This window comes from Mus caroli, chromosome 3 (genome assembly GCF_900094665.2).
Source record: "Mus caroli chromosome 3, CAROLI_EIJ_v1.1, whole genome shotgun sequence".
Classification (NCBI taxonomy): Eukaryota; Metazoa; Chordata; class Mammalia; order Rodentia; family Muridae; genus Mus; species Mus caroli.
Window position 1 is genome coordinate 75,219,851 of NC_034572.1, and position 26,323 is coordinate 75,246,173.

The 26,323-nt window shown below is 43.0% G+C and overlaps 1 protein-coding gene across 2 annotated transcripts in view; it reads left to right on the top strand.

Moving 5' to 3' along the window:
• Positions 1-26,097, top strand: part of Map9 (microtubule associated protein 9) — a 37,074-nt gene extending 10,977 nt beyond the window's left edge. For both annotated transcript variants that reach the window (XM_021158535.1, XM_029475490.1), the window contains exons 5-14: positions 2,322-2,545; positions 5,134-5,227; positions 7,994-8,238; positions 10,031-10,101; positions 11,367-11,535; positions 13,410-13,499; positions 14,731-14,892; positions 15,025-15,170; positions 15,355-15,487; positions 21,954-26,097. In XM_021158535.1, coding sequence (XP_021014194.1) covers positions 2,322-2,545; positions 5,134-5,227; positions 7,994-8,238; positions 10,031-10,101; positions 11,367-11,535; positions 13,410-13,499; positions 14,731-14,892; positions 15,025-15,170; positions 15,355-15,487; positions 21,954-22,076 — 1,457 coding nt within the window. In that variant the 3' untranslated portion in view covers positions 22,077-26,097. The remainder of the gene's footprint in view (positions 1-2,321; positions 2,546-5,133; positions 5,228-7,993; positions 8,239-10,030; positions 10,102-11,366; positions 11,536-13,409; positions 13,500-14,730; positions 14,893-15,024; positions 15,171-15,354; positions 15,488-21,953) is intronic.
• Positions 26,098-26,323: the final 226 nt, after the last annotated feature.

The following is a 26,323-nucleotide window of genomic DNA, read 5'->3' on the forward strand; positions in this document are numbered from 1 at the left end:
GCCTTTTTGTCTTATTGACGGTGTCTTTTGCCTTGCAGAAGCTTTGCAATTTTATGAGGTCCCATTTGTCTATTCTTGATCTTACAGCATAAGCCATTGCTGTTCTATTCAGGGATTTTTCCCCTGTGCTCATATCTTCGAGGCTTTCCCCCACTTTCTCAAAACATCCATAAATTTGAGCATTTCAAACCTCAAAGCCCACCTCCTGTGACACATTTTCTTCAGCAAGGCCACACCCACTCCAACAAGGCCACACCTCCTACTGCCACTCCCTCAGCATTCAAACTTGAGTCTTTGGAAGCTGATCCAATTCAAAGTAGCACAAGGAAGAATGCATTTATTATGTTAGCATCTGTAATCCAGGACAGCCAGGACAGGAGCCTCACTCAGGAACCCAGGGCGGAGCTGAAACTGAATGAAGCAGAGGAATGCTGGGTACTGACTTGCTCAGCCTGCTTTCTTACACAACCCTGGAACGCTTGCCGAGAGTAGCACCATGCTCATGGGCTGGCTGTTTGCACATTCCTCATTAATCAGAAAATGCCCACACACTTGCCTAAATGTCAGTTTCTTAGTTGAGATTCTTTTCCTCCAAGACATGTCTAGGTGTAGGTCAAGTTGACAAAAAATCGATCCCTGCAGCCCTTCCAAGGTTAGGCTCTCCTGGGAAGCTTACGGAGACAAGTGTCAGAGCTAAAAGGGAAGCATGGGTCCTCCAAAGGGGTCAGGTTCACAGAAACTGAGAATAGAACAGTAATTTCTGGGGACCGGAGAGAGCAGATCATTGGGTGTTTCTATTCAACAGTATACAGTATTCGTTGTGCAAGGCGAACATGTTCTAGAGATCAGTTCAACATTGTGCCACAGGCAGTACTGTACTGAGCATGAGAAAGTATTTTAAGAGGTAGCTCATGACACAATGCAAACAAAAATAATGCGACAGCTTCTTGGCGCGATGATTGGAGCTGAGGCTCGAACCCCACGCACATTTGTCAGAAAAGAAGCCAGGAGCAGATGTTTTAGACGTGCACATGTTCCTTGAGAAAGACGTGTTGTAGAGAGTCTGTGCCTGCCTGCAAAACAGATAAGGTCCCTGAGTCCCCAGAACACAAGTTCCAAAGTGGAAGAGCCAGGAAGCAGGCAGCACGAGTGGTCAGCAACTGGACAGGGACACCTCACAGGCCACTGAGCATGGCTGCTTAGGGTTGGATGAGGAGGAGCCCCAAGGACTCTATAGAGAGGAATGATGGGGCTTATGGTCATTATCAGGGAAGCAGTATTTAGAAACAGGAAGAGCCAGGAATGGGGCGGACACAGAATAAGGGTGACCAGTTTGTATTGGTGGAACCTTTGATGTTCTGATATACAGAAAAGTGAAAGTAACTTGGGCAGGCAATTACCTGTTGGGTTGAACATTGGCCAGAGTTTATGAAGAGCTAAAGCAAACAGCGAGGCAGAGGCATAGTGGCACCATTTTGACATGGCTTTGGAATCCTCTAGCAACATTTCACGAGGCGTTCATAGTCACAAAGGAGGTGTGTGTTGGGTTAGCTCAGTTTTAAAGTTCTAGAAGAATAAATTGGTTAGAACATAAATGCATATGACTGGTAAATTTAGGTTAAAAGTATGTACATGGAAAAATCTCCCCATCAGTATTTGCTAGCTAAAAGTATGCCAGCAGCAGGTTGTTTACATTTTAGAAAGAACAGAACTCAATGCCTGTAAAAGTTTCCTTTGAAGTTCCTATCCTGCATCTGTGACGCTGGGGATTGCACTCAGTTTTCCTGAGTGCTAAGCACTGTGTGTGCTACCGTAAGCGCTGAGTGCTAAGCACCTGCTGTACCAATGTAATTGCTAAGGAAGCTTCCTGGATGGAAGAGCTCTCTAGTCAGCCCTGCCTTGCCTCCCTTCCTCCAGTGAGAGGCCTCCCATCCTCTGAAGGGCAGATCATTCTCTGCATGATTGTAACAACACTTACCTTCGCCTTGTCCAGTTAAGTATTTAGAATCTGGCTTCAGTAGAGCTTTCGTTTTATAGAAGGAAGAGTGTGTGATGGTTTATGTTTTTGAAAAAAAAATTTTTTAATGCTATATGAACTCATAAGGGCAAAATGGACTTTTTATAAAACTAAATTAGACTAATTAGCTAATTACAGGATGGCAACAATTCTTGGCTTTTGATCATGAAGTCTCAGCTATTTGTGCTGTATTGGAGCTGTGGAGACATGTGTGCTCCCTGGAGGCTCTGAGCACTGTGGGGGGGGGGGCAGCTGAAGCTGCGGTCAGGTTCATACACTCACCCGAAAGCATTTTCTTTTTCAGGGGAAACCAGCAGTGGTTTTGATGCAGATGGCCACTTTAAGCCTTCACCCCGGCCAAGGAGCATGTTAAAAAAGAGCAGCCACACTGAGGAGGGAGTCAGACCAGGAGTTGATAAAGAACATTCCATAAGCGAAGACTCTGCTCCCATACCTTCCCTTCCAAGGCAGAATGGCACAGAGTTGCAAACTGAGGAAAAAATATACTCGGAAAACCTTGATCTTGAGGTTGGCATAATGTGGAACTATTGAATTGTACTTCACTTTCAGACCTGTCCTGTGTGATGTGTGTGTGTGTGTGTGTGTGTGTGTCTGTGTCTGTGTCTGTGTCTGTGTTTTTCAGTTTCTTTTGCGATTGATAAAGAGATCTCACTTCTTTAGTATACTAGATCCTATTGAGCCTAAAATTCCCTTAACTGAAGATGTAGGTAGCATGGTTTTATATGCCACTAGAAAGCTGTAATATATCAGTTATAGTGAGCTGCATCTGATTTCAGAGAAAGTGAAATACTAAAATAATTTTCCCTTTCTGGGTATTTATAGTGTAGCCTATCTTAAATGATAATAATGATTATGTATTTGTCTTTGCTTATATAACTTTGGCTAAGGACATTTTAGTTCATTTCCTTCATTTGGCCGGACTGAGTCTCAGGGCACTGCTCTGTCTTCTCTGGGACCTGATCCATCCCCAGGTTCCTGTCACCAGGGAGATCACCTGTCAAAGCTAACTCAAGCTCATGTCTCAGCAAAGTCCATTTTCCTCCTGTATCTGCTCGGGCAGACCCAGGAAGGTGAGCTGCAAGCAGCCTGGCCAGGGTCCCATCTCTTTCCAGTCATCTGCAGTGTAGGTGTGAAAGGACACACTCAGAGAGGTAGTGTGGCTAGACCTCAGGACCTGAGCTCATGCATTGCCACCTCAAGTCAGACCCCGTCTCGTCTCCTTTAGAGCTGACAGTGACCTCTGGCTAGTTCTTAATTTTGTTCTGAAAAATCAAGAGAGGAGCCCAAACAGTGATTTTTATGTATTTAATACAGTTACCTGCTCTAGTGAATTTGGGATTGGATTCCTATAGATGCTGGAACAAAGTGCTGTAAGCCAGGAGACTGACAAGAGGAGGAATTTTGTTTTTGTAGTTCTGAAATCTAAGCGTCAGGCCATCCTCTCTAAGACCCTAGACAGGACCTCTCTTCTTGCATTGTGCACCTTCTGGTGGGGGCCAGCATCTGTTGGCCCTCCCTGGTCTAAAGAGGCATCATAACACACTGCTTCCATCACCAGGCCCCGTGCCTCTGTGTCCCTCTTTTTTTTCTAAAACAAGTACTATCAGAGTTAGGGCAGTATGCCTTCATCGTAACTACAATTACATTTGCAAACATGGTACTTACAGCAGAGGTCACCGCGCTCGTGCGCGCGCGTGCTCCTTTTTGTTTTGAACTAGCAGCACAGTAAGACAAGTCTCATAGGATTGTACCCAGCACCTCACCACTGCCTCAGCCCTGTGCTTCCCTCCAGGCTTTCCTCAGCTTTGTCATCACACTGTTAGTGTTTGAGGTTGGACTTCTTGGCTGTAAGTCACGGAATGTTTCCAGGCCCTGAGGCAGTCTTGAGGCCTCGTTCATGTAGTCTAACCCATAATGGTGAACTATTGTCCTGCTGGACACTATTTTTTAACAATTCATGTTCCCTACTGCTCACTGTACCTCTCCCTAGCTCTTCTCTGATACCTGAAGGTTACTCTCAGGGCATATCCCATGTGCCTAGACCAGGGCTTCTCTTTCCTGGGTGTGGAGCCTTTGTCTCCTCACGGCTTGGTTCCGTGTGTCCAGCAGTTCTCATGCCCCGTCATCTCTGTGTGGCTCTCACATAACGCCTCGCCTCCTCCTCTGCCCGATATCACAGCAGATACTGAAGAGGTGAAAGGGAGGGACACTGGCTTCCTCTCTGCATCCTCCTCTTGCCTTTCTTCAGAGTGTGTACCTGTGAGCGGGGTGGACGTTCCTGGCTTACACCATGATTGATCAAGGAGTTATCTGTCATTTTTGTGATTTGATTTGTTACTCTTTCGTTAAGCCTCTCATATTCGTGTGTGGATGGATAAGTATATTAAGGATAGTGCTATATGAGTTTTTTCTAAGATGTAATCAGGCTTGAATGTTAGTCAGATGGGATTATCTGCTACTGTGTTTGTGTGCCTGTGTCTTCTCTCTCTGTTAGGAGTTTGTTATAAAATGCACAGTTATGAAAGTTAAATTAGAAGGTTCATGGGTAAAATATTTGGGGCTGGAGTCTTCTTTGCAGAGACATCTGTAAAGACAAAGTTGATGAACTTTGGGTTTTGTTTGTTTGTTTGTTTTTTCTCTCCCTTATTTCTGTCCTGTTTGACATTGCATCTATTACTACTTTTGTTCATTGCCTCTGTGCGCCTGTGCATGCTTTGACTTGCCTGTGGTGGACAGAGGTCACATTTGTGACACTTACAATCTTCCGACCTTACGTGGGTGGGCATTGAACATAGGTGGTCAGGCTTGTGAAGGAAGCCCTTCATTTCCTGAGCCATCTTACTGGCCCCTGGTGTTTCCTTCCTGAGAGTTTGGCACGTGCAGGGCCTAAGAGAATGTCAGGTCCCCCGGAGCTGAGGTTACAGACAGTTGTGAGCTGCCTGCATGGGTTCTAGGAGCTGAGCTGGGGTCCTGGGGAAGAGTAGGAAGCACTCTTAACCCTTGAGCGAACTTTCTAGGACTAACAGCAGGATTAATGATTCTCTTGCCTCTGGGAGTCCTCAGGGCTAACCGTATATGGTAATACTTTTTCATAGGACTCGCTCTTACAAAGTCTGACCTCATCTTCCCTCAAAGAAAGCCCCGGAGGTTGCACATCACCGGGATCTCAGGCAAAGGTGCCCATGAAAGGTAGTCACACCTCTTACTATATCTTCTTTGTGACCTCTGTATTAATTACTTAGTGTCCTGTATTGTGAATATTTATGGGAAAAGTATGTTTGCTTTTCTGTGAGTTTTAATCCTGACTGTGCAATTGACTGGGAGACTTCAGAACACAGAAGTTAATTTCCCAGTGCCTTTGATTCCCCAATGTATTGTAGGTCCTGTCTCAAAAGACTCTTGTGAAAATTAAGTGTTAAAGTGTTTTTATGCCTCCAGCATACTCTCAAGGAGAACTGGGGAGATGACTTAAGGAGAACCTGAATTGTGTGTGTGTGTGTTGCTTTAACCATGCAGATAACACAACATAATACCTGGACATTTTATCCAGATGGAGACACATGGCAGAGTAGCAAGCCTCTCTGGGCCTGTGAACTATTCTTAGATGGCCGTGGTTGTGAGAATTTTACAAATTAGGGGTGCATAAGGAGCCCCGAGGACACTATGAGAATAGACACATATTAAATGTGACCTGTGCATTGTTAATGCCATTTCTTTCTTTAGTGTTGTTACATGTATAGCTCAGTGCAACTGAAAGCAAGGGTTGTGTAGAAAATGTAGTGTGTGGCTAGCATTCATTAAGTGGTTAGTTTCAGTCACCCTGGCACATACTTAGACACAGCTCAGAAGGGAGAATCTCAGTGGAGGAGATGCTTCCATCAGAGTGGCCTGTAGGCAAGCCTGTGGCTCATTTTCTTGATTAATTAATATGGTAGGAACCACCCCATTGTGGGTGATGTCACCCCTGGACTGGTGGTCCTGCGTTGTATAAAAAATAAGGTATGGGGTGCAAGCAAGGAATAGCATTCTCTTACATGGGCTCTGCTCTAGTGCCAGGCTTGAGCTTCTGTCCTGGCTTCTCCCAAGGGTGGACTGTGATCAGGCCATGTAAACCGAAGAAACTGTGTCCTTCCCAAGTTGTTTTGCCAAGTATTTTGTCACAACATCGGAGAGGCAAAAATAGATAGTTACTTACTATATAGTGTAATTTTTGTCATTTTACAGATTAAAAAAAAAAAAAAAAACTCAAGTGCAGAGATATTGAGACACATGCCTAAGGTCAGTGGTGGACTCATAGTTTGACTCTGACTCCTAAGTCCTTGTTCTTTTCACAGCTCCAAAGATTGTAGCAGTGAATCCAGTCATGGATGCTCTTCAGATTGGAACATAACAACTGTAAAGAGGAAATGATTGTTAAACTTAGTCATCCTCCCCACCCCCATCTCCAGTAGCCATAATGAAAGCAGCAGAATTAAGACTTTTCAGTGACTGCAAGTTAGGTCTTGGTGGAAATCAAAACTGCTATCATACAGGGACTGCTGGCTCCTTCTGTTGGATGTCTCAGAGTGTTATTGAGTCCCTATAAATAGGAACCATTCTGTGGAAGCCGGACTTTAGTCTTCCGATGTGGAGCTTGAGCCTGTACTGAGGAGGCCTGAGTGTGCAACAAGCCAGCCAGCCCTTGGTGCCTTCTTCATCTGAGGTGCATCTTGAAGGGGTAAAGATGACCTGCCCTTGACTAGATCTCTGAGATGAATTACATCAACCTGTGTGTCTTAGTTAGGATTTTATTGCACGTTAATACACTATGATCACAGCAGCTCTAACGAGGGAAAACATTTAATAATGGGCTAGTTTACAGTTTCAGAGGTTTAGTCATGTCATGGCGGAGAAGCAGGGGAGTGTGCAGGCAGATGTGGTGCTGGAGAAGGAGCTGAGAGTGCTGCATTTTCATTCGCAAGCAGCAGGAGGAGACTGTGTGCTACACATACGTTAGTTTGGGAGACCTCAGTGCCCACCTCCACAGTGCCACACACCCTCAAACAAGGCCACACCTCCTAATGGTGCCACTGGCTATGGGCCAAGCATCGAAACACATGAGTCTGTGGGAGTCACACCTATCCAAACCACCACTGTGCAGTTCCCCCAAACTCCCCAATCTGTGCAGTTCACCAGAGCCGCTACCACCAACAGTGTGTGGAGTTGTTTGCCTCCTGCCTTCCCAGCATGCTCTTTTAGCTTCAAATATATGAACTTTATGAGTGGATAGTGCAGTCTCAGGCACTTGACTTTCACATACGTGTTCTCCTTTACTTGGGAATAGTTATTCCATCTTAATCATGCGCATGATGTATTTTCTAAGTGTGAGACTTGTGAGATGTCTCACAAATAAGCATTTTTTTTTTGCATTCATAAATCGAGTGTGCTCAAATTTAATTAGATAGCTTTGTTTTGTAAGAAAAGAGAAATTATAGCCAGGCATCATGGCACATACCTACAATTCCAGCACTGGAGAGGTAAAAGAAGATGGGTCAGGGGTTCAAGGTCACTTTTAGCTTTATAACTCTTCTTTCCAAAAGAAGGGGTCAGTGGTTAAGAGCATATTGTATTGCTGCTATTCCAGAGCACCCAAGTCCATTCCCAGCACCCATGTCAGGCCCCTCACAGCTGCTGGAGATTGTGACTCATATGACCTCTGAGAAGGGCATCTGCATTCATAGTCACACACACACACACACAAGCACACATACATACATACGCCCATGAAGGGCATCTGCATTCATAGTCACACACACACACACACACAAGCACACATACATACGCCCATGCATGCATTCGCTTAAAAGTGAAACATTTTAGAAAGTATGACGACACTTCTTTGAAGGAGAGTAAATGAATCTGCCATGCACTGAGTGGAACGAGGAGGATCTAGCGCTGTGCTCTGCCTCCAAACAGATCATGACGGAGAACCTACCGAAATCTGGGATTCCTTGCTATCAAATGAAAATGAAGGAAGTTCAGTTTTGGTGAACTGTGTTACTCCTGAACTGGAGCAGCCCAAGGACGGTCAGGTGGCAGCTGACGACCTTGAGGAAGAAAGAGAGAAGGGTGGATTTACAGAAGATGACCTCACCACTGACCCACTGCTCTCCACATCCCCGAGTGTCATAACACCCACTGAGCCAGCAGAGCCGGCCAAGGTACGGTGGTAATGTGTACCATGGCAGGCAGCGTCACGCATGAAATAGAACCATCCAGTATCGTGTTTCCGTCTCTGCACCTCTGTGTCTTTTGATAGTGCTATTATATTTTCAAGTAGACATTACTCAAGTCAATGAACTTTCAAATTCAAGGAAAGTTTGCCCTTGGCCTGAGTGAAGTGGAGTGTTCACTGGAAACTGTCAGGCCTAGTAATATAATTTAAAAGATTGTAGAACCATATAGTATATGTGTCCTTAAGTATGTTTCCTTAGATCAGATCATATGCAATGCAGCTGTCTAGAATAGCTACCCAGTTGTTACACTGGTGAAATTTTAATTTCACTTCAAAACATAAGCAGTTTTAATGAGCAGTGTGATGACACTCTGGCTGCATAGTGAGTTCCAGGACAGGCCAGTGTCTCTCAGTGTCTGTCCCTTTGACAGTGGATGAACAGGGCCATCATCAGGACAGAAACATTATTATAGTGTTAGGAACAGATTTGTGGTTTTTATAATAACTATGATTCTCTATGATAGGATATGTCAGACTACTGTGCCTTTAAATTTTACAGTGTAGCCCTGTTAGTCTTTATTTCCTCTGAACTTTTAGTCTTAACCTATTACAGCGTCAGATTGCTAATGTCCATGCCTAGCCAGTACGAGTGGCTAAGAACTGGCTTATATCAAACCCACTGCTGCCTTACGTAATACAAATATAAACATAATGCAAAATCCAAAGTTTGATCAAACCATATCAGGGAGGCTCACGCAGGCACAGTGCAGAAGCACCCATGCACCACTGGTCTAGGGCTGCACTACATCGGCACTCTCACTGTTCTGCTAGGCCACCCCCACCTGTGTGGAACTGGGAACTGTATGTAACAAGCAAGAGTCTGTTGTGAAATATAGATGGCCAATTAGAACAGGGACAAGTCTAAGCTAAACTACGAAGTTTACACACCACAGTAAGGTCATAGTCTTATGAGGCACTGTTTTATTCTTACGTTTTGCTGAGTGATCCTTCCCACTCTGAACCCAGCAGTCCCCCTGGTACAGTTTATTTGCTGTTTCTGGGCACGAGAATGATGTCCATGCTCCTTAGCGCCATCTGATGAGCTCACAAATCCTTCTTTGAATGCATGTTCCCCTCTCCGTCTCCCTAAGCTTCAGCATCCTCTTTCTGTGTGATTGCTCACTACAGCAAAGCACGCATGCCTTTCTTCTTCTCTGTAGACCTTCCCATTGTCCTCCACTTTCCCCTCAGCCCCCGTCATGCTTCCAGGACCCTCCTCTGGTCAGCTTCACCAGAGAAGCCCTTCATCCCCACTCTGGTCACTCACTGTCGCCAGTGCTGTCTGTGTCGTGAGCCACAATACTTCTGTGATGGTGCCATCCATGCCTCTGATGCATAGGAGCCTTGAGACCATCCTGCATACAGACCCACCCCAGTGCCTAACATGCCTGACAGACTCAGTAGCAGAGGTTCTCAACCTGTTGGTCTCAATCCCTTTGGGGTCAACCAACCTTTTCACAGGGGTCTCCTCAGACCATCTGCATGTTAGATATTTACACTACAATTCACGACAGTAGCAAAACTACAGTTTGCAAATAGCAATGAGAATAATTTTATGGTGGGGGTCACAACAGCCTGAGGAACTGTGTTAAGGAATCGCAGCTGAGGAAGGTTGAGGGCCACTGCTCTAGATGCAGCTCGTTGCTGCTATTCTCAGTTTTGCTTCCCAGCCTGGCATCCTCATGGTGAGTGATAATGTTTCTGTGTTTTCCATCCAGAAAGCAAATGAAGACAGAAACACGAAGAATAAAAAGACAACGAATAACAGAGTGTCCAGTGCCTCTGGCAGGTAAAAGTCTGCATGGGATCTAATCGAGCAAAACTCACCGTAATCTAGAATCCAGGCACAACTTCCACTTGCTGCTGTGGATTTTCCTGGTCGTTTCCACTGTCTGCCGGGATGGATACTTGATGGCAAAACTCTGTGTTGCTTTTATTCTTTCGTAGAAAAACCATCATTGTAGGCAGTCTTCTTATGGCTTTTCTTCTCCAGCTGTGTTTTTTCCCTAATCTCACGCACCGCTCCTTGTCTAAAGCTCCTGTATTTTGATAAGCAGGCTATATAAATGGCCATAAGCTGAAGGTCGGCACCTATTTTTTTTTCCTATTAAGTGTTTTTGTTTGTTTGTTTTTCAAACATGGGAAAAAATTGAACAGTTTTCACAGGCTAAATGAGTTTATTAAAATGATAAGCATTTGAAGTTAAGCATGCTGGCACGTGATCCAGCACTTGGTAGGCTGAAGCAGGAGGGTTGTTGTGGGTTAGGGGCAGATGAGGGGTGTGCAGATGAGTGACTAGTCCTGCCATGCAGTAAACCTTATTCACCAAGAGAGAAGGTAGGCTAGATTTTCCCATAAATATCCTAAATACAGGGTCTCATGCTTCCAGAGTTATAGCTAGAGCATAACTCTGTAACAACTCAAGTAACAGAATAATACAATAACATATTCAAAGAGTGATTAAAACCTACTTGGTTGCCGGGCGTGGTGGCGCACGCCTTTAATCCCAGCACTCGGGAGGCAGAGGCAGGCGGATTTCTGAGTTCGAGGCCAGCCTGGTCTACAAAGTGAGTGCCAGGACAGCCAGGGCTACACAGAGAAACCTTGTCTCGAAAAACCAAAAAAAAAAAAAAAACCTACTTGGTTGATATTTTTCATATAATTTGAGATGTGATCATGTTTCTTTAAGAGGCTGTATAAGTATCCAAGAAGAGAACTATAGTTCAAAGTTATAAAGCTTAAATTATATTGAATGGAATTAATCAAACATGACTTCTTTTGACCTGATTATTTTCAAAGCAATTATATAATTTATTACATCCAGTCATAATTTTGTTTCATTTTGTTTGAGACGGGTTCCCACACTTAGCCCAGGGTAGCCTGGAACCCACTGTGTATATCTGGCTGATTTTGAACTCTTGTTAATCCTCCTGTCTCAGCCTCCTGAGTAGGGCAGATAGGTGTGAGGTGTCACACCTGGCTTTAGAATATAGTTTTAAATAACTGGCGAGTACAATTCTAACACATGCTCTTGGTGTGTTTGGAACTTCCCAGGCTGATGACCTCTGAGTTTTTAAAGAGATCCGGTCCCACAAAAAGAAGTCCATCTGCAGCTACCTCCTCACACTATTTAGGGAGTTTGAAAGTCTTGGACCAGAAGCAACCACGGAAGCAGAGCCTAGAGCCAGACAAGGCTGATCACATAAGGGCAGCTGTTTATCAGGTAAAAGGGGAAATATTTCCTAAATGAGAACCAACGATTTCCACAGCGCCTGCGCAACAAAAAAGGCGACTGTCCAAAATGGTGGCTGGACACTCACTGTCATTGGACACTCACTGTCAGTCATTGGACACTCACTGTCAGTTACTGGGCACTCACTGTCACTAGACACTCACTGTCAGTCACTGGACAGTCGCTGTCACTGGGCACTCACTGTCAGTCATTGGACACTCACTGTCAGTCACTGGGCACTCACTGCCACTGAGCATTCACTGTCACTGGGCACTCACTGTCACTGGGCACTCACTGTCACTGGACACTAACTGTCACTGGTCACTCACTGTCACTGGGCACTCACTGTCACTGGGCACTCACTGTCACTGGACACTCACTGTCACTGGTCACTCACTGTCACTGGGCACTCACTGTCACTAGACACTCACTGTCAGTCACTGGACAGTCACTGTCACTGGGCACTCACTGTCAGTCATTGGACACTCACTGTCAGTCACTGGGCACTCACTGTCACTGGGCACTCACTGTCACTGGGCACTCACTGTCACTGGACAGTCACTGTCACTGGACACTCACTGTCACTGGACACTCACTGTCACTGGGCACTCACAGTCACTGGACACTCACTGTCACTGGACACTCACTGTCACTGGACACTCATTGTCACTGAACACGCACTCACTGGACACTCACTGTCACTGGGCACTCACTGTCACTAGACACTCACTGTCACTGGACACTCACTCACTGGACACTCACTGTCACTGGGCACTCACTGTCACTGGGCACTCACTATCACTGGACACTCACTATCATTGGGCACTCACTGTCACTGGACACTCACTGTCACTGGACACTCACTGTCATTGGGCTCACTGTCACTAGACACTCACTGTCACTGGACACTCACTGTCACTGGACACTCACTGTCATTGGGCTCACTGTCACTAGACACTCACTGTCACTAGACACTCACTGTCACTAGACAGTCACTGTCACTGGACACTCACTATCACTGGGAGAGAGGTTTTTTCCTTACAAGTATGTGGGAAATCCTGAGAGTTTTTCTCAAGTATTTGTTGCCATATTTTGCTTAAAATATAAAAATAGTGTTTTTAAGGAAAGAGAAGATATTGTTGTATATAGAGATACGGCTGAATCCAGTCTGTTGTAAAATCTACATGCCTTTTATTTTGTTCTTATGAATGTTTATGTGGGTCATGATCAACAATTTTTTTAAAGTTTTTCTTTCCTGAGACTTTGTTAAGTTTCACAGACCAATTTTCCTAATTTTTTCACAACTTCAAGAAAAATTATTTTTGTTTTGTTACACAGAATATAATCTATTACAGAAAATTTTACTCTTGGATTTCAGTGTAAAATATTGATATACTTAACCATTATAGGAAATCATTTCAGTCTTGCAATAAAGAAAGATGATAAACATATGGTTTTCCTTTCTTTTCTTTTTTTGTTTTGTTTTATTTATTTATTTTATTATTATTATTAATTTTTTTTGCTTTGTTTTGTTTTTGAGACAGGGTTTCTCTGTGTAGCCCTGGCTGTCCTGGAACTCACTTTGTAGACCAGGCTGGCCTCGAACTCAGAAATCCACCTGCCTCTGCCTCCCAAGTGCTGGGATTAAAGGTGTGCGCCACCACTGCCCAGCTAACATATGATTTTTCTTAAACAGCAATATTCATCTTCATGTTTTACAGTATTATTGGAAAGAGAATACTACTTTAGATAAAACATATTAATTTCGTGGTGGTTTCTTTCAACAAATATTTTAGAAGATAAAAATTCTAGGTCATTTGGACACCTTATAGTGTCATATAACCTTTTTTTCTTTAATTTCATAGGAGTGGTTAGAAAAGAAAAATGTGTATTTACATGAAATGCACAGAATAAAAAGAATTGAAAGCGAAAACTTGAGGATCCAAAATGAACAGGTATCACAAAGACAGAATCATAAAAGATAGAATTTTACATCGGCAAAATGTCTCTGAATATTTAATGTTAGCGAATGAACTATTTCTAAGTGGTAAAATGGACATATTGAAGAACTGATTTCATCTTTTTAGTTTGGGTTCAATTTCACTTTTACATTAAAACACATACATTGTAAGCTTTATGCGCATAAGCTAGAAGCAGCAGGGCTGACTGTGAACTTAGGATTTGTGTGACCAACAGATTCAGTTACAGAAATTGACTTTGATCAGAGTTTAGCCAAGAACTTAGATGCTACACACTGGCTTTCAGTTTTCCTGTTCTGTTTTTCCAATTCCTGTTATGACCTCTGATCTGCATTCCCCTCTTTTGGGAGACTTTTGTCCTGTCCCCACTGTGATTCCGCTCTGTTCCTCTCACCTGAGAGCCCCCATCTTCTTCTCTCCCACTTCACTGTACTGATCCACACTAAAGTAGGTGCACAGGGACATGTTCCTCCACTGAGCAGCATGGGGCCAGGCAGTTCTTTGTGCAGCAGCCTCCAGGGGCTGCGCCTCTGAGTGCTGAGTGTGCCCTTGGGTTCTTTTGCTGCTGAATTATGTCACCTTTGTGATGCGATCTAGGTCTTCTAAGGTTAAACCGTATTTGAGGCCTTAATGAGGCTTAGAGAGTAGTAAATTCATTATGTTTGTTTCACAGCAGCTCTGGTACAGCCCCTACATGTTTTACAGTGCTATTCCCTTATTTAACATTTGGTATATGTTCACGTTATAGGACAGTTCTGCCTAGTACCAAAACAGGGATCAAGTCAAGCATCACACCCAGTATGCCTTGGGCAACTTACCGTAATTTATAATCTCTTAACTTTCATGATATTGTTACTAAACATTTTATAGGACCAGTTAGCCTGGCGTAGTTTATTTTGAAAACATTTATTAGCATCTTCCCAAGGTCAATAGACGCTTCGTTCTCATGAATTCTAAGTAGGTCAACATGATAAGTGCTTTGACATTGTAAAAAGCAGGGAATAATTGGAGGAACAATTTTTGTAGATCAGCTTGTCCAAATTATTCTGACTAAGTTAACTGCATTGTCGCTTCCTTGTATGATAACTGTTGGGACATTTAAAGGCAAATACATACTTCTACATTTATGTCTAGGCTTCGACTCCTGTGTAGACACATCACTGTATGCTTTTTTTGTTTTTTGGTTTTTTGTTTTTAATCAACATAGAAAAAAGCTGCTAAGAGAGAGGAAGCATTGGCGTCCTTTGAGGCCTGGAAGGCCATGAAAGAAAAGGAAGCAAAGAGAATAGCTGCAAAAAAGAGGCTGGAGGAAAAGAACAAGAAGAAAACAGAAGAAGAAAATGCTGTGAGGAAAGGCGAGGCCCTGCAAGTGAGTGCCCCGGGGGGGCCGACTGTGCTCTCGGTGCCCTTCAGTGCTGGGCTTGAATGCAGGATTTCTTGTACTTAGGCTGACCTCAGAAAAAGCCATGGCAAGTAAGAGAGTCACTCTGAACTTTTTTAGGCATTTGAAAAATGGAAAGAGAAAAAGCTAGAATACCTCAAAGAGAAGACCAGGAGGGAGAAAGAATATGAAAGAGCAAAGAAACAGAAAGAAGAGGAAGCGGTTGCTGAGAAAAAGAAAGACAGTGTAACTGCTTTTGAAAAATGGTAATTCCCCCCACGATGCGCAGTTCGGTAGGTTCATGTTAATGCTTGAGGCTTCCCTAAGGAGTTAATTACTGCTTACAGGTCTCCTCAGGCCTCTCAACCTCATGGCTTTCAAAGCTACAGGAGGCCATCGCAGGCATATACTCTTCTTTAACCTCCCTGTGTTTCATGTTCTCCTCCACAGGAGTGAGAGAAAGGAAGCTCTCCTCAAGCAAAAGGAGAAGGAGAAAATAAATGAGAGAAGAAAGGAAGAGCTGAAGAGAGCGGAGAAGAAAGACAAAGACAAGCAAGCCATCAGTGAATACGAAAAGTGGCTGGTAGGTGTCCCGTGCAGATGAACTTGACCCTTTAACTTTAACTTTAACTGATTTTTATTCCTTCTCTGCTTCTCATTCCCAGTCCTCTTCCACCTGGAGTGCACCTTGTTGTGCTCAGCCTTTCCTCCCCTGAGATTAGATTCCCCCGTGGCCTCTCATGTCTGTCCTTGGTTCTGAGCTTGATGGCAAACATCTGAGCTTGTACCCGTTGTGATGCTCTAGGCCTGCATCCCTGCCTCAGTCCCTTCCCATCATGCCTATTCTTGCTTCTGTGCCTCATGCCTCTGACCTCATAGAAAGCAGACAAACGCATGGAAGGGAGAGTCTTGTAGATGTGGTCAGCCATTGCGTGCAATAGCACTGAAGTTAATGGTGGTGAGGAACCTTGTCTATGTTTCATACTCTTTTGATCTCACTGATGATCTAGGGAAGGGGGTTTCATGTAGGCATTGTTTAAAGAAAGGGATCAACTGTGAGGTTGGAAGGTACAATATCCAGCTGCCCTACATGTGTGAGTAATAAATATTTGGTTTTAATTTACATATATTAACAAGTTACATTTAGTTTCTTTATTTTAAAACAAAGACTCATTTTCTTAATTTTAAGTAAATAATACCCATGAATATTATCCTTTGGGCAAGTAGATGGCATTCCTATGACTAGATCACATAAATTTTTTCCATAATCCATCTAACAGGGCTTTGGTTTTTTTCTCTTCATAGCTGACTTTACTGAATTCAGCCCCATCTGCTCTCTAACAGCATCAGGTTAGGGTTTGTTTTGTTTTGTTTTGACTTGCATATCCCAGACTGAGCTTGAGCATGCTTGTTTTCAGTTATAAATATGTATTAGGAATGTATATTCTATAAATTGTCGCATTATAGACACACACAATTTTTCTATTGGAATTGCCTTTTTCTTACTGATTCTAGCAGCCTCTGTAGTAGGGAAATATACTCAGAGTCTCTGACAGAAGCTGCAGGTTTTCCACCCACTCTCCTCTTGCTTTCTCAGCTTGGCTCATCAGTGTCTGAGGCCATGCCCATTCCAGTGTTATTTTGGATTTGTCAGTCTTCTCTTTTGACCTTTGATTCTCAAACCTAGGTGAAAAGAGCTTCCCGTAGTTTGCAGTTCCCCAGTCTCTCTCATTCTTTTGTAGCTCTGATCTATCTTCCTGGTTCCCCTGCCTGCCCTCAAGTTTTTTTCATGCATGACAGGAAATTTGATTCCAACTTCATTTTCCCAGGACATGTGTTTTACTGATCGACGCATCTTCTCCTGGTGGTGCAAGAGCTCAGCGTCTCTCCCTGCCTTGGGGGCTCTGTTTCTTGACCTTGTGCTCCATTGGCCGGTCTCAGTAGATGTGTAACTTTTCTAGTGCTAGCCGTTCCGTTGCTGGGCTTCATGTATCGTGCATCTGGGTGATACAACCCCACGTCACAGTGTTTCTTCCGGGGAGTGTTTCTTTTTCATACTCGTTTTAGGATTAGCACCCCGTACAGCTCACAAGACCAACTTTATTCCTTAAAAGCAGAAGACATGATAAAGCATTTAGGAGTAAAATGGATAATCATGCATGACCAACCCAGGCCAAGTCTTCAGGAGACGCAGCCCAAAGCTCTCAGATAGAAACCTTAAGACTAGTGATGGGAAGGTGTCCATTCTCTCTAAGTCAGCAGTCTTGACTGGAAAGCAGGCATCATCTGCCAGTGTGTGGGGACTCTTGTACTGCTTCATGACAATTCCACGCAGGGAAATAATAAATTAGATGGTCAGTATTAGCTAGTAGGCCCCATCTTTAAAAATAAAACATGAAAAAATATGATGTTTGAATGAAGTGGTTGGTATTTTGTGATCTTTTAAAGCTAATGCTTGACTCGTTTGTTTTTTGTTTTTTAAATATTAGACTACTTCCCATGTCAGATAATCTGTGTTACTGATGATATCACTTGGGTAATTAAATTTCAAAGTTTGAAGTTTCCATTTTATTTCCAAATATCCTTGAAACTGGAGTAATATTTCGATTCCTGAGCACACTTGACTTTTGAACCATTATTAGATTGCAGGATTGACACGTTCCTGTTCTCATCATTACTTGGGAAAACAAAACATCCTCAAAGCCTTAAGAGCTACTCACATATCGCACCACGCAGTGAAACTTCACCCAGGAATGCACTCCAGAGCATGAACGCACAGCACACTGCTGACCCACTCTCCAGCTTATCCATTTGTTTTAAAACTTTATGCTGGCAGAGGAAACTGTAAAGAGAAGGAAAGAACCCAGACTCGCACAACTAATAGGAAACCTCTCCAAATTCTTTTACCTACTCTAACATTGTTGTATCCCATTACCCGATAGTGAGGGTAAGAATTACCTATTTCTACTCCTGGATTGTCAGCATCCTACTTGTTAGGTCAAACTTGTTTGAGGTTTCCTCTTGGAAGATAGATTGGAGAAAAAGAAGCACAGCTGCATCAGGTGATATAATGACAGCCTTTTCTTTGGAAGGTTCTGAACGGTTCCTCTTTGCTTCAGTAGGAATATCAAGCATGCAGACATCCTCAGGAGCAAGGCTGTGAATGTTGAGACCTCGCCTCACTTTTCTTGACTGACAGATCTTGACTTCCGATGGAGCTCTTACCCTGCCACATTGTTCTCATGATACATCTCCATCTTCGTCTGTACTGATGGGAGATGCAGACAGCCAGCATCCACTCTAGTGTCTTCCCCAAGCCGTCAGCCTGCAGAGGCAGGGCTGCCTAAGGGCCTCATGGGAACCACTGCTTTTCTGAGTCATAGAAGGAAGCCAGAAAGAAAGAATTGAATGTTTGGTCTTAGCTGAGAATCAGAAACAGAGAGGAGATCTAACTTTTAGGATGGAAGAGCAAGAGTTGTTCAAACACCAAGTAAAATGCGTCTAGATGAATGTGTAGATTTTGCATTAACGCCTAGATAGAGTTTTCTTCAAAATAAGTATAAATGAGAAGGGACTCAAATTTACCTGCTATCATAATGTGGAAACATGAAAGATAGCACTTCAGTGATAAGAGGAAATGCCACTACTAAAAGTGCCTTCTAGTCTCCTGTTGTCATTGCTCCGTGCCTGCATCTGCTAACCTAGGCCTAGTCCTGAAAGCTTCTAGCCTCCATACTGTCTTACCTAGGCCTATAATGGTTTCAGCCTCTGACACTTACAACTGATAAGCTCACCCTTTCTCATTCTTTCTGAGCTCTGGCTGGCTGGTTCAACTTAGCTGTTCTGTCTCAAACTCCTCTCCAAGCTGCCTGGTTGTACTTACCTTCTCCTGAATTGCCCTGCTTGGCCTTAAACCAACTCTGGCAATCTGTTCTAATCTTCTGGCTCCTTCTTATCCTCTGGCTCATTCTGTCTTCACCTGGGTCTAGGTTATTCTCTCCTGCAACCTGTCTATGAACAACTGTTCCAGTAAAACTGTCTCCTTTCCTCTCTCCTCTCTCTACACTGCTTTCTTAAATAGCCTCTCTTTTTCCTCTCTCTTCTCATGTGAATTAGGCATATCCTATACTGTCGTATCTTTCTCTGATTTATTAATTTGAGTGGCACTCAATTAGATATCAGTTTCAAACATGGGTGCATTTTTCTATAAACTAACTTCACCTTCATTGTTTGGAATTAAAGGTGTGTACTCTCAGGGCTTTTTCTATTCCAGCCGAGGGACAAAACATGTGTGCTAAGGGCTGAGCCACACCTCCACTAGAAACAGTTTGTTTTTTTTTTTTTCAGTAAATAATACAATCTCGGGTTTCACAATGCGATCAAATATTCTACAACAGCCACTAACCTTCTTTTTCAACCAATAAAATAGAAATATTCTACCTCTCCCTCTGCGAAGCTGCAGTCTCTCTCTCTCTCTAAATAACCTTCCTCATGTGTCCTGGAACTTAATCAGAAATAAAGAAGAAATAATGAAGTCTCTACTCAGCAGCTCCTGCCAGCTCTGGTTCCTCGTATTCTGCTTGTCTTTACTTTTCTAACGCTCTAGAAAGCTGGTGGACACTTCTGGGATTCCTCACACTGCCCAGCCCCTTCCTCCCTTGTTTTGTCTCTGTCACCAGCAAAACCAAAACCAAAGTAGAAAAGTTCTTGGATCAGCCAAGCCACCAAGTGCTGTAACACTTGGTTCACTTCCCCTGTGATGGTAGCATGCTCACATAAACATACACACACACACACACACACATGTGCTCCTCCCTCAGTGTCCTCCCAATACTCTCTGGCATATGTCCTTACAGTCCTTTGCCACCTGAACTCTGGATAGTACCATGACTCACTGTTACTTATGTCCCATTATTCCCATGTGGCATGACTCTCCTGTCCCCCATGCCTTGGTCCCAGTGGCGTCCTTTTTGTTTCCTCTGACATCACCAGCTTTTTCCCAGATTTTCTGACCTATGACCCTTGACACCTCTCTGCTTGCAACCTCTTCCCCCAGTGAGTCCCCACATGCTGTGGCCTTCCAACGTATGTCAGCTCAGACGGGTGCGCCTGTACTTTAATCCACGTTTCTGAGGACACACATTGCTCCTCTGTCCTCTGTTTCATAAAAACTGACACAATTTTGGATTATATGTTATCAATTTACTTGGTTCTCACCAGTCCGTTTTGAAACGTTTCTGAGCAACAGAAAGCCTGTGTGTCTCTGTGTTTGCATTGCTAAGCACCCTGAGCATGGCCCCAAGTGTAAGGTGACCGCTTGACATTTGAATGAAGGAACAAACATCCAGGTGTCACAGTGCCAGAAGAGTAGAAGCTCCACCGAGACCTCGGAGCCTATCACACACGAGGACATGATATGTGAGGAGTGGCGCACATTAGTGGTGGCAGGAGACTTGCTGTTGGTTAATGCCTTTGAGATTTAGACTTCCAGGCTTTGTTTTACAGCAGGAAAAAAAAATGTCGAAAGGATTAGTGCAGTTCATAGAAAATTCCAAGCTATTGCCAAAACCAAAATAAAATGAAACTCAGTGTCTCCCGGGTCTGACACACTTTCTAAACCTTTAATTGCTCAGGGTCATCAAGGAATAAAGCCATGCTATCAAATTGAAAAGCATCAAGGTATCCTAATCTAAGATTCAGTGTGGATGCTGTCAGGCAGGTCAGTGCCCACAGCTGCTTAAGAGAATAAAAGGTTGATCAGTGAAACTAAACATAGGTAAACAGCGGAAAGGTTGGGGAAGGGAAATGTTCTGTGGGACCTGAGGGAGCTGACACAGGGCCTCAGAGCTGGTCCTGCTCAGTGGCTGCTCACGTGTTCTTAATATGCTCCACCGCTTTCTGAGGCTGACTTCTTTCTTAATAACATTCTGTAAAACCTAACACTCAAAATAACAAACAGAACTCACAAGGACAGTATTAATAACATCTGAAAGTACCCAAACTACTAAAAATTAAAAGCACTGGTGTCTATGCAGTTAGATAAATCAAATAGTTGAACAAAGACTCACAGCAAGGGCAAGAAATTGTAATGTGCACAGGCTCAATAAAATTCGAGACTAGATCTTTCGGCATCTGAGATGTCCTGCGCTGCCGTCAGGCAGGCACAGTCAGACATGGCTCTTTCCGGTCTCCTTCCGGAAGTGTGTTACCCAAAGGTCACCACTAACTTCAAAGTCACGATGTTTGTTATAAACCTGCACACTCACAGGTTTTCTGTTTTGGTTTGTGAGGCATAGTCTTGCTGTGTAAACAGAGCTGGCCTCCAACTTAACGAGACTCCTCTCTCAGATTCCCAAGAGCTGGGATTGTGTATGTATCCCCATGCTGAAAACTTTACTTCTTGTCACTGCTAAAATCCTTCTTCTCCTATCCTCCCCTTCTCTATTTCCTATGACTACCACCACCACCACCACCACCACCACCATCATCATCTACTTGAGGCAAGGTCTCTCTCTATAGCTCAGGCTGTCTAAAACTCAATATGTAGCCCATGCTAGCCTCAAATTCATTAGCAATCTTGCCTGAGGCTCCTGAATATTAGGTTTGTAGTTGTAAGCTTCCATGACTAGTTGGACAGAATTTTTATTGTGCCATCAACATTTTGAATGTAGGGTAAAGCCAGGCATGTGATGCTGGTTCACTCCTTTAACCCCAGCAGTTGGGAAGCGGGAAGCTGGAGGGTTAGAAGTCCAGGGTCCTCCTTGACTGTGTAGTGATTTGGTGCTAGACCATGCTTGATGAGAGTCTCTCTCAAAAAACAAACAAGATGATGTGACATTCATATGGATTCATAGTAAATCTGTACATAATCATGCAAATCAGCAATATTCCCTAGCTGCTTGTTTATCACTAACTAAACAACTAATTGTATATGGAGATCTTAAAATGAATTATTTTCTTCTAATAATCCGATTTAATAGCAAGTTCACATAGTATATATAACCTTAGAGTTTTCTGTCATTCCCCCCCACCCCGCTCCCCCCTTTTAGGAAAAGAAAGAAAGGCAAGAAAGAATTGAACGGAAACAGAAGAAGCGCCACTCCTTCCTTGAGAGCGAGACACACCCACCATGGAGTCCTCCGAGCAGAACTGCGCCCTCAAAAGTATTTTGACGTTTCTGGTTCTTGATATTTTTTTTTTTCAGTTCATCAACTGTACTCATGGATTTAAAACCAGTCATCTCATTATTTGTGGTTAGAAGACTCTATGTCACTTCCCTGCAGGAGCTTCTGTGGAGCATGAAAGAGATGCTTTGCAGTTGAATCAGTGGAAACATTTTCTGAAGTGTCCTCATCAGTTTGCTGGGACAATCCAGACGCATGAAGCTTTATCATGTCCTGAACGGTCTGGTGTGGGGTGATTCGTGGTCACTGTCACTGAGTTCAGAGTCTTTTTAAAGCATGTTTGATCCCACTAATGAAAGAATGCCGGCTAGATACCACAATCGTAGAGATGACTCAGTCTGTGGAAGTCTGTGCTTCTAGAGTGTAGTTTGGGCATTGAAGGTCCCTGGAGACTATGGGCATGTTATCTCTTTTAACTCCAGTTCTTCAGGTCAGAGAAGTATCTTTGCTGTGCAAGTTATCGACTCAGTCAGTTGAGGCCACAGAACTCTAGTCAGTCACTTTAGTGAAGAACTTTGCCATAGGGTTTAATCTTGGTGTGGTTTGCCTACTTGAGGCTTGCCTGACAATCATAGCCACCTCTATAATGGGCTCACTTCTGGAATATTCTTTCTAAAGCCCATCTCAATATCTTTATTATTTGATTGACACCAAAAAAAAGTATCAGTTTGATGGTAGTGGTTTCTTGTAGAGTAGTTGTGAAAACTTCAAGGTGACTATCAAAGTTTTTCTAGACTAAAGTTATAAAGGTAATGAAAATAACTCCCATTTTCTGAACTAATTAAGAGGGTTTCAACCTGCATATGGAAGTGGTTGAATGAGAAAGTAAATTTGTAAAAATATTCGATTGTTTATTTATTTTTTATTTATTTATTTATTTGACCTTTACTTCTCCCTGTATCAACTGGTCCTATACTTGACTGGTCATCTCTTAAAACAGACAAATTGTTGGGATGCTGCCGTAGGCAATCATGCAATGCAGAGACAATCGATGGAAAACATAGTTGCTATGGTTCTCTTAGCTCTTATGTCGTCTCTGCTGGACCTTTATAGATGTGATTTGTCAACTTTGTTGGAACTGTTCAGGGTGGGTATTATTAGCTTTATTGTGCAGATAAAAAGACTGAGACTTAGGAAGTCCAAACTAACTTGCCATACAGCTAACATGTGAGTCGTGGGGAACAGAACTCCACATCTCCCTTGAAGCCCATGTGACCTCAGAGACTGTGACCTTACAAATGCTTGTCACTCCCAAGGGTGTAAAGTCAGGCAATGTTGGTGAGGCATGCCCATTTTCTTACATCTGTAAAATGAAATGAGGATTCATGGGATTTAAGATATTCATCACATATCTAATAAATACCAACAAAGCCAGCAGCTTGTGTTAAGACCCACTAAGCAGTATTGAATCATGGGATGTGCACAAAACAGGATGTCATGAACTGCTTCACAGCATCACGGAGCAGATGGACTCACATACAGGACATCTACAGATGAGCATACTGCCAGAAGTGGTCACTGAAAGCGTATCAGCAGTATGCTGTCTGTCTGTCTGGGATTCAAGACTCACATTTGTGAGGTTTCCTACAACTGCAAACAATCAAGCCTGCAAGAATAGAGTGATAAGGGCATCGTGAAGTAAATTGGAAGTGATAAAAAAATGTTTGCACATTGTAAGGAACTCAAAGGAAGATCAGACAAAGGTCTAGCTGCTTCTAGGGATCAGAAACCACCAGGTGTGCACTTCCACTCCCGGACAACTTTCTACAGTGTTGTGTTTGTTACCGCTGTTAGCTCCTAACTAAATCATGTCGAATGGCCGATTTAAGTCATCTAAAGTATTTGGGACATAAGGACTTAGTGAACATTCATTGTTATCATTTATGTACTACATCTCCCCACCACAGACGTGTGGGACAAGCAGAACAGTAGTCATTTGGCCTACATTTGTAGCATACAGAAAAGCTCAGTCTGCTGGTCCATCTCTGATGTACCCGGCACCGGCAAGCACTGCCTGGGACAGGACCCTCTGAGAAGACAGCTCAATACTACTTTCTTGAGATCGCTTCTGAAGAGAATGAAGTGACAAATGAAGATGAGCCCAATGGACCCAAATGTTATTTCCTCAAATGTGATTTAGGATGGGTCGATTTATAGAGCAAGTAATAGTTTTTTTCCCCTAACTTAACCTGTACTCAACCTGTGCGGGATTTATGGTTAAATCAGATTTGACCCTTTCTACTGCAGTGAATGTAGAGCAGAGCTTTGGACAGTGGGTGCGCATCCAGTTCTGGAATGTGGCAGTCTGAATTACAGAGGAAAGAAGCCTGATGAGATGGTCCTAATATGTTTGCCTATTTAAGAAATAAGACTTCTTCTGCATTTCCTTCAAAAGTACCAATATCAATATAGATTTATAAATAATAATAATAAACAAAACTCTGATGTGAAAGTTAGTTCCATAATAGCAAAAAGATACCACACACATCACAAGGAATAACAGGGTTCTTTAGAAGAGTTGAAGTTTCCTTAAGGAAATCTGCCAAGAACAGCTCGGATAACAGTACTCCAGCAGCCTGCACGCCACGCTTGGAGGTGCCGGCTCACTAGTTGGTTTAGACGGTAAAGACGGCTGCTGGGTTTACTGACAAAGCACTACCTTATAGGAGCTTGACAGCTACAGCTGGATGTTCCTTGGAGTGATGTAGCTCGTACTCAACCTGGACTAGATAGACTCTATCTCTATGTTGAGTCACCTGATGCCCAACACTTTTGAATTTGCCAACCTCAAATGCCTAGAGTTATCCTTGAGGCTGGCAGTGGGCCCTTTGCCCGTCTTCCCACAGGTGTGGTCCACTCATGTTCACACCAACTTCGTTCAGCTGTGGTTATTGTTCCTGGGGCTGCTTGTTACTGTCTCCCATCCCCCCTTCCTCCCCAGCCTTCCAGGGTCAGCTTCTCACTCTGCTCTGAGAAAATAGTGGCACTTAAATCCTAAGGCATGGCCTAAAAAAGCCCAACAGAGACAGGAAGTTTCTCAGATCAGGGGAAAGGAAAAATGCATACTAGTCAAAATTAGTCTCAAAAATAAGATAGTACAGGAACCAAAATTACCTAATTTCACTTGACTCCTAGTTCAATTGTACTGTACGAAAAGGCATTTAAAAACCTATGTGTGTCCATTCTACACAAAGCAAATCTGTTATTGATTTTCCTGTTATTGATTTTCCTCATTCCTAGTTACACTGACTGATAGAATTGTGAAGTGCTCTGTGGGTGCAGAACGGGAGGCTTTTCCAAGCCCTTTGACTTAGACATGTCATGTGGTACTGCTCTTTTGGAATGCTGTGCTACACGTAGTGGTAATTGTATAAGGTTAATCAGAGTATGTGAAATTCTTGGTGCTGAATTTAGGATGTCTTTGGGATTGTTGGGGAAATACATTTTATGCCTGCTCCTTAGTACTACATTTTTGTTTTATACTTAATTTATTCAAGGTAGCCATTTTTAGTTTAGTTTATTGAGTGTTATAATTTATTACCTATATACCAGGTGTTAATAAGTAGGATGTGTGTTTATTTCCAAGCTAAAGATAAAATATGTCATGTTGATATATCTTTCACTGGAAATGAATGGTGGACAGGAAGGAATTTTCAACTAAAGGTTTGGATATGAAACTGATTTTACTGTATGGATTGCAAATATGACATAATAACTAAATTATTAGTAATATTGCTACATGATTGTAAAATGCAGATGAGTGAGGTCACATGTTTCCATCTCTTCGCGATGACTGCGGTTAATGCGGTATTTCCACTCACCTGTCTGTTTTCTAGTGAGTTCTCTAGTGTTGCTGGGAATAAGGGGGTGAAGGAAGGAGCTCCTATTCTAGTCTGCTAGTTCTCTGTCTCTCGCCTCTCCCTGTCTTCTATGTTCCCCACATGTATATACATATATGTACGTGTTTATAATAGGTATCTGATCATTGGAATAAAATGAACTCAAGCCACAATTTGGTAACTGAAATTTTTATTGAACAATTTATCAAAGACATATTTCCACACTAATATACCTTTAATCATTTTTATGATGTACTTATAATTTAATTCTGATTAATTTATTCCCTTAAAGTGTCATAAGCATGTAGCCCATATCTTTGTAGTAAATATCAGTAATAATGATGGCGAACCTCTCGGAATCCATAGAATTAAGTAAAATATGACAAAACTTAAGGT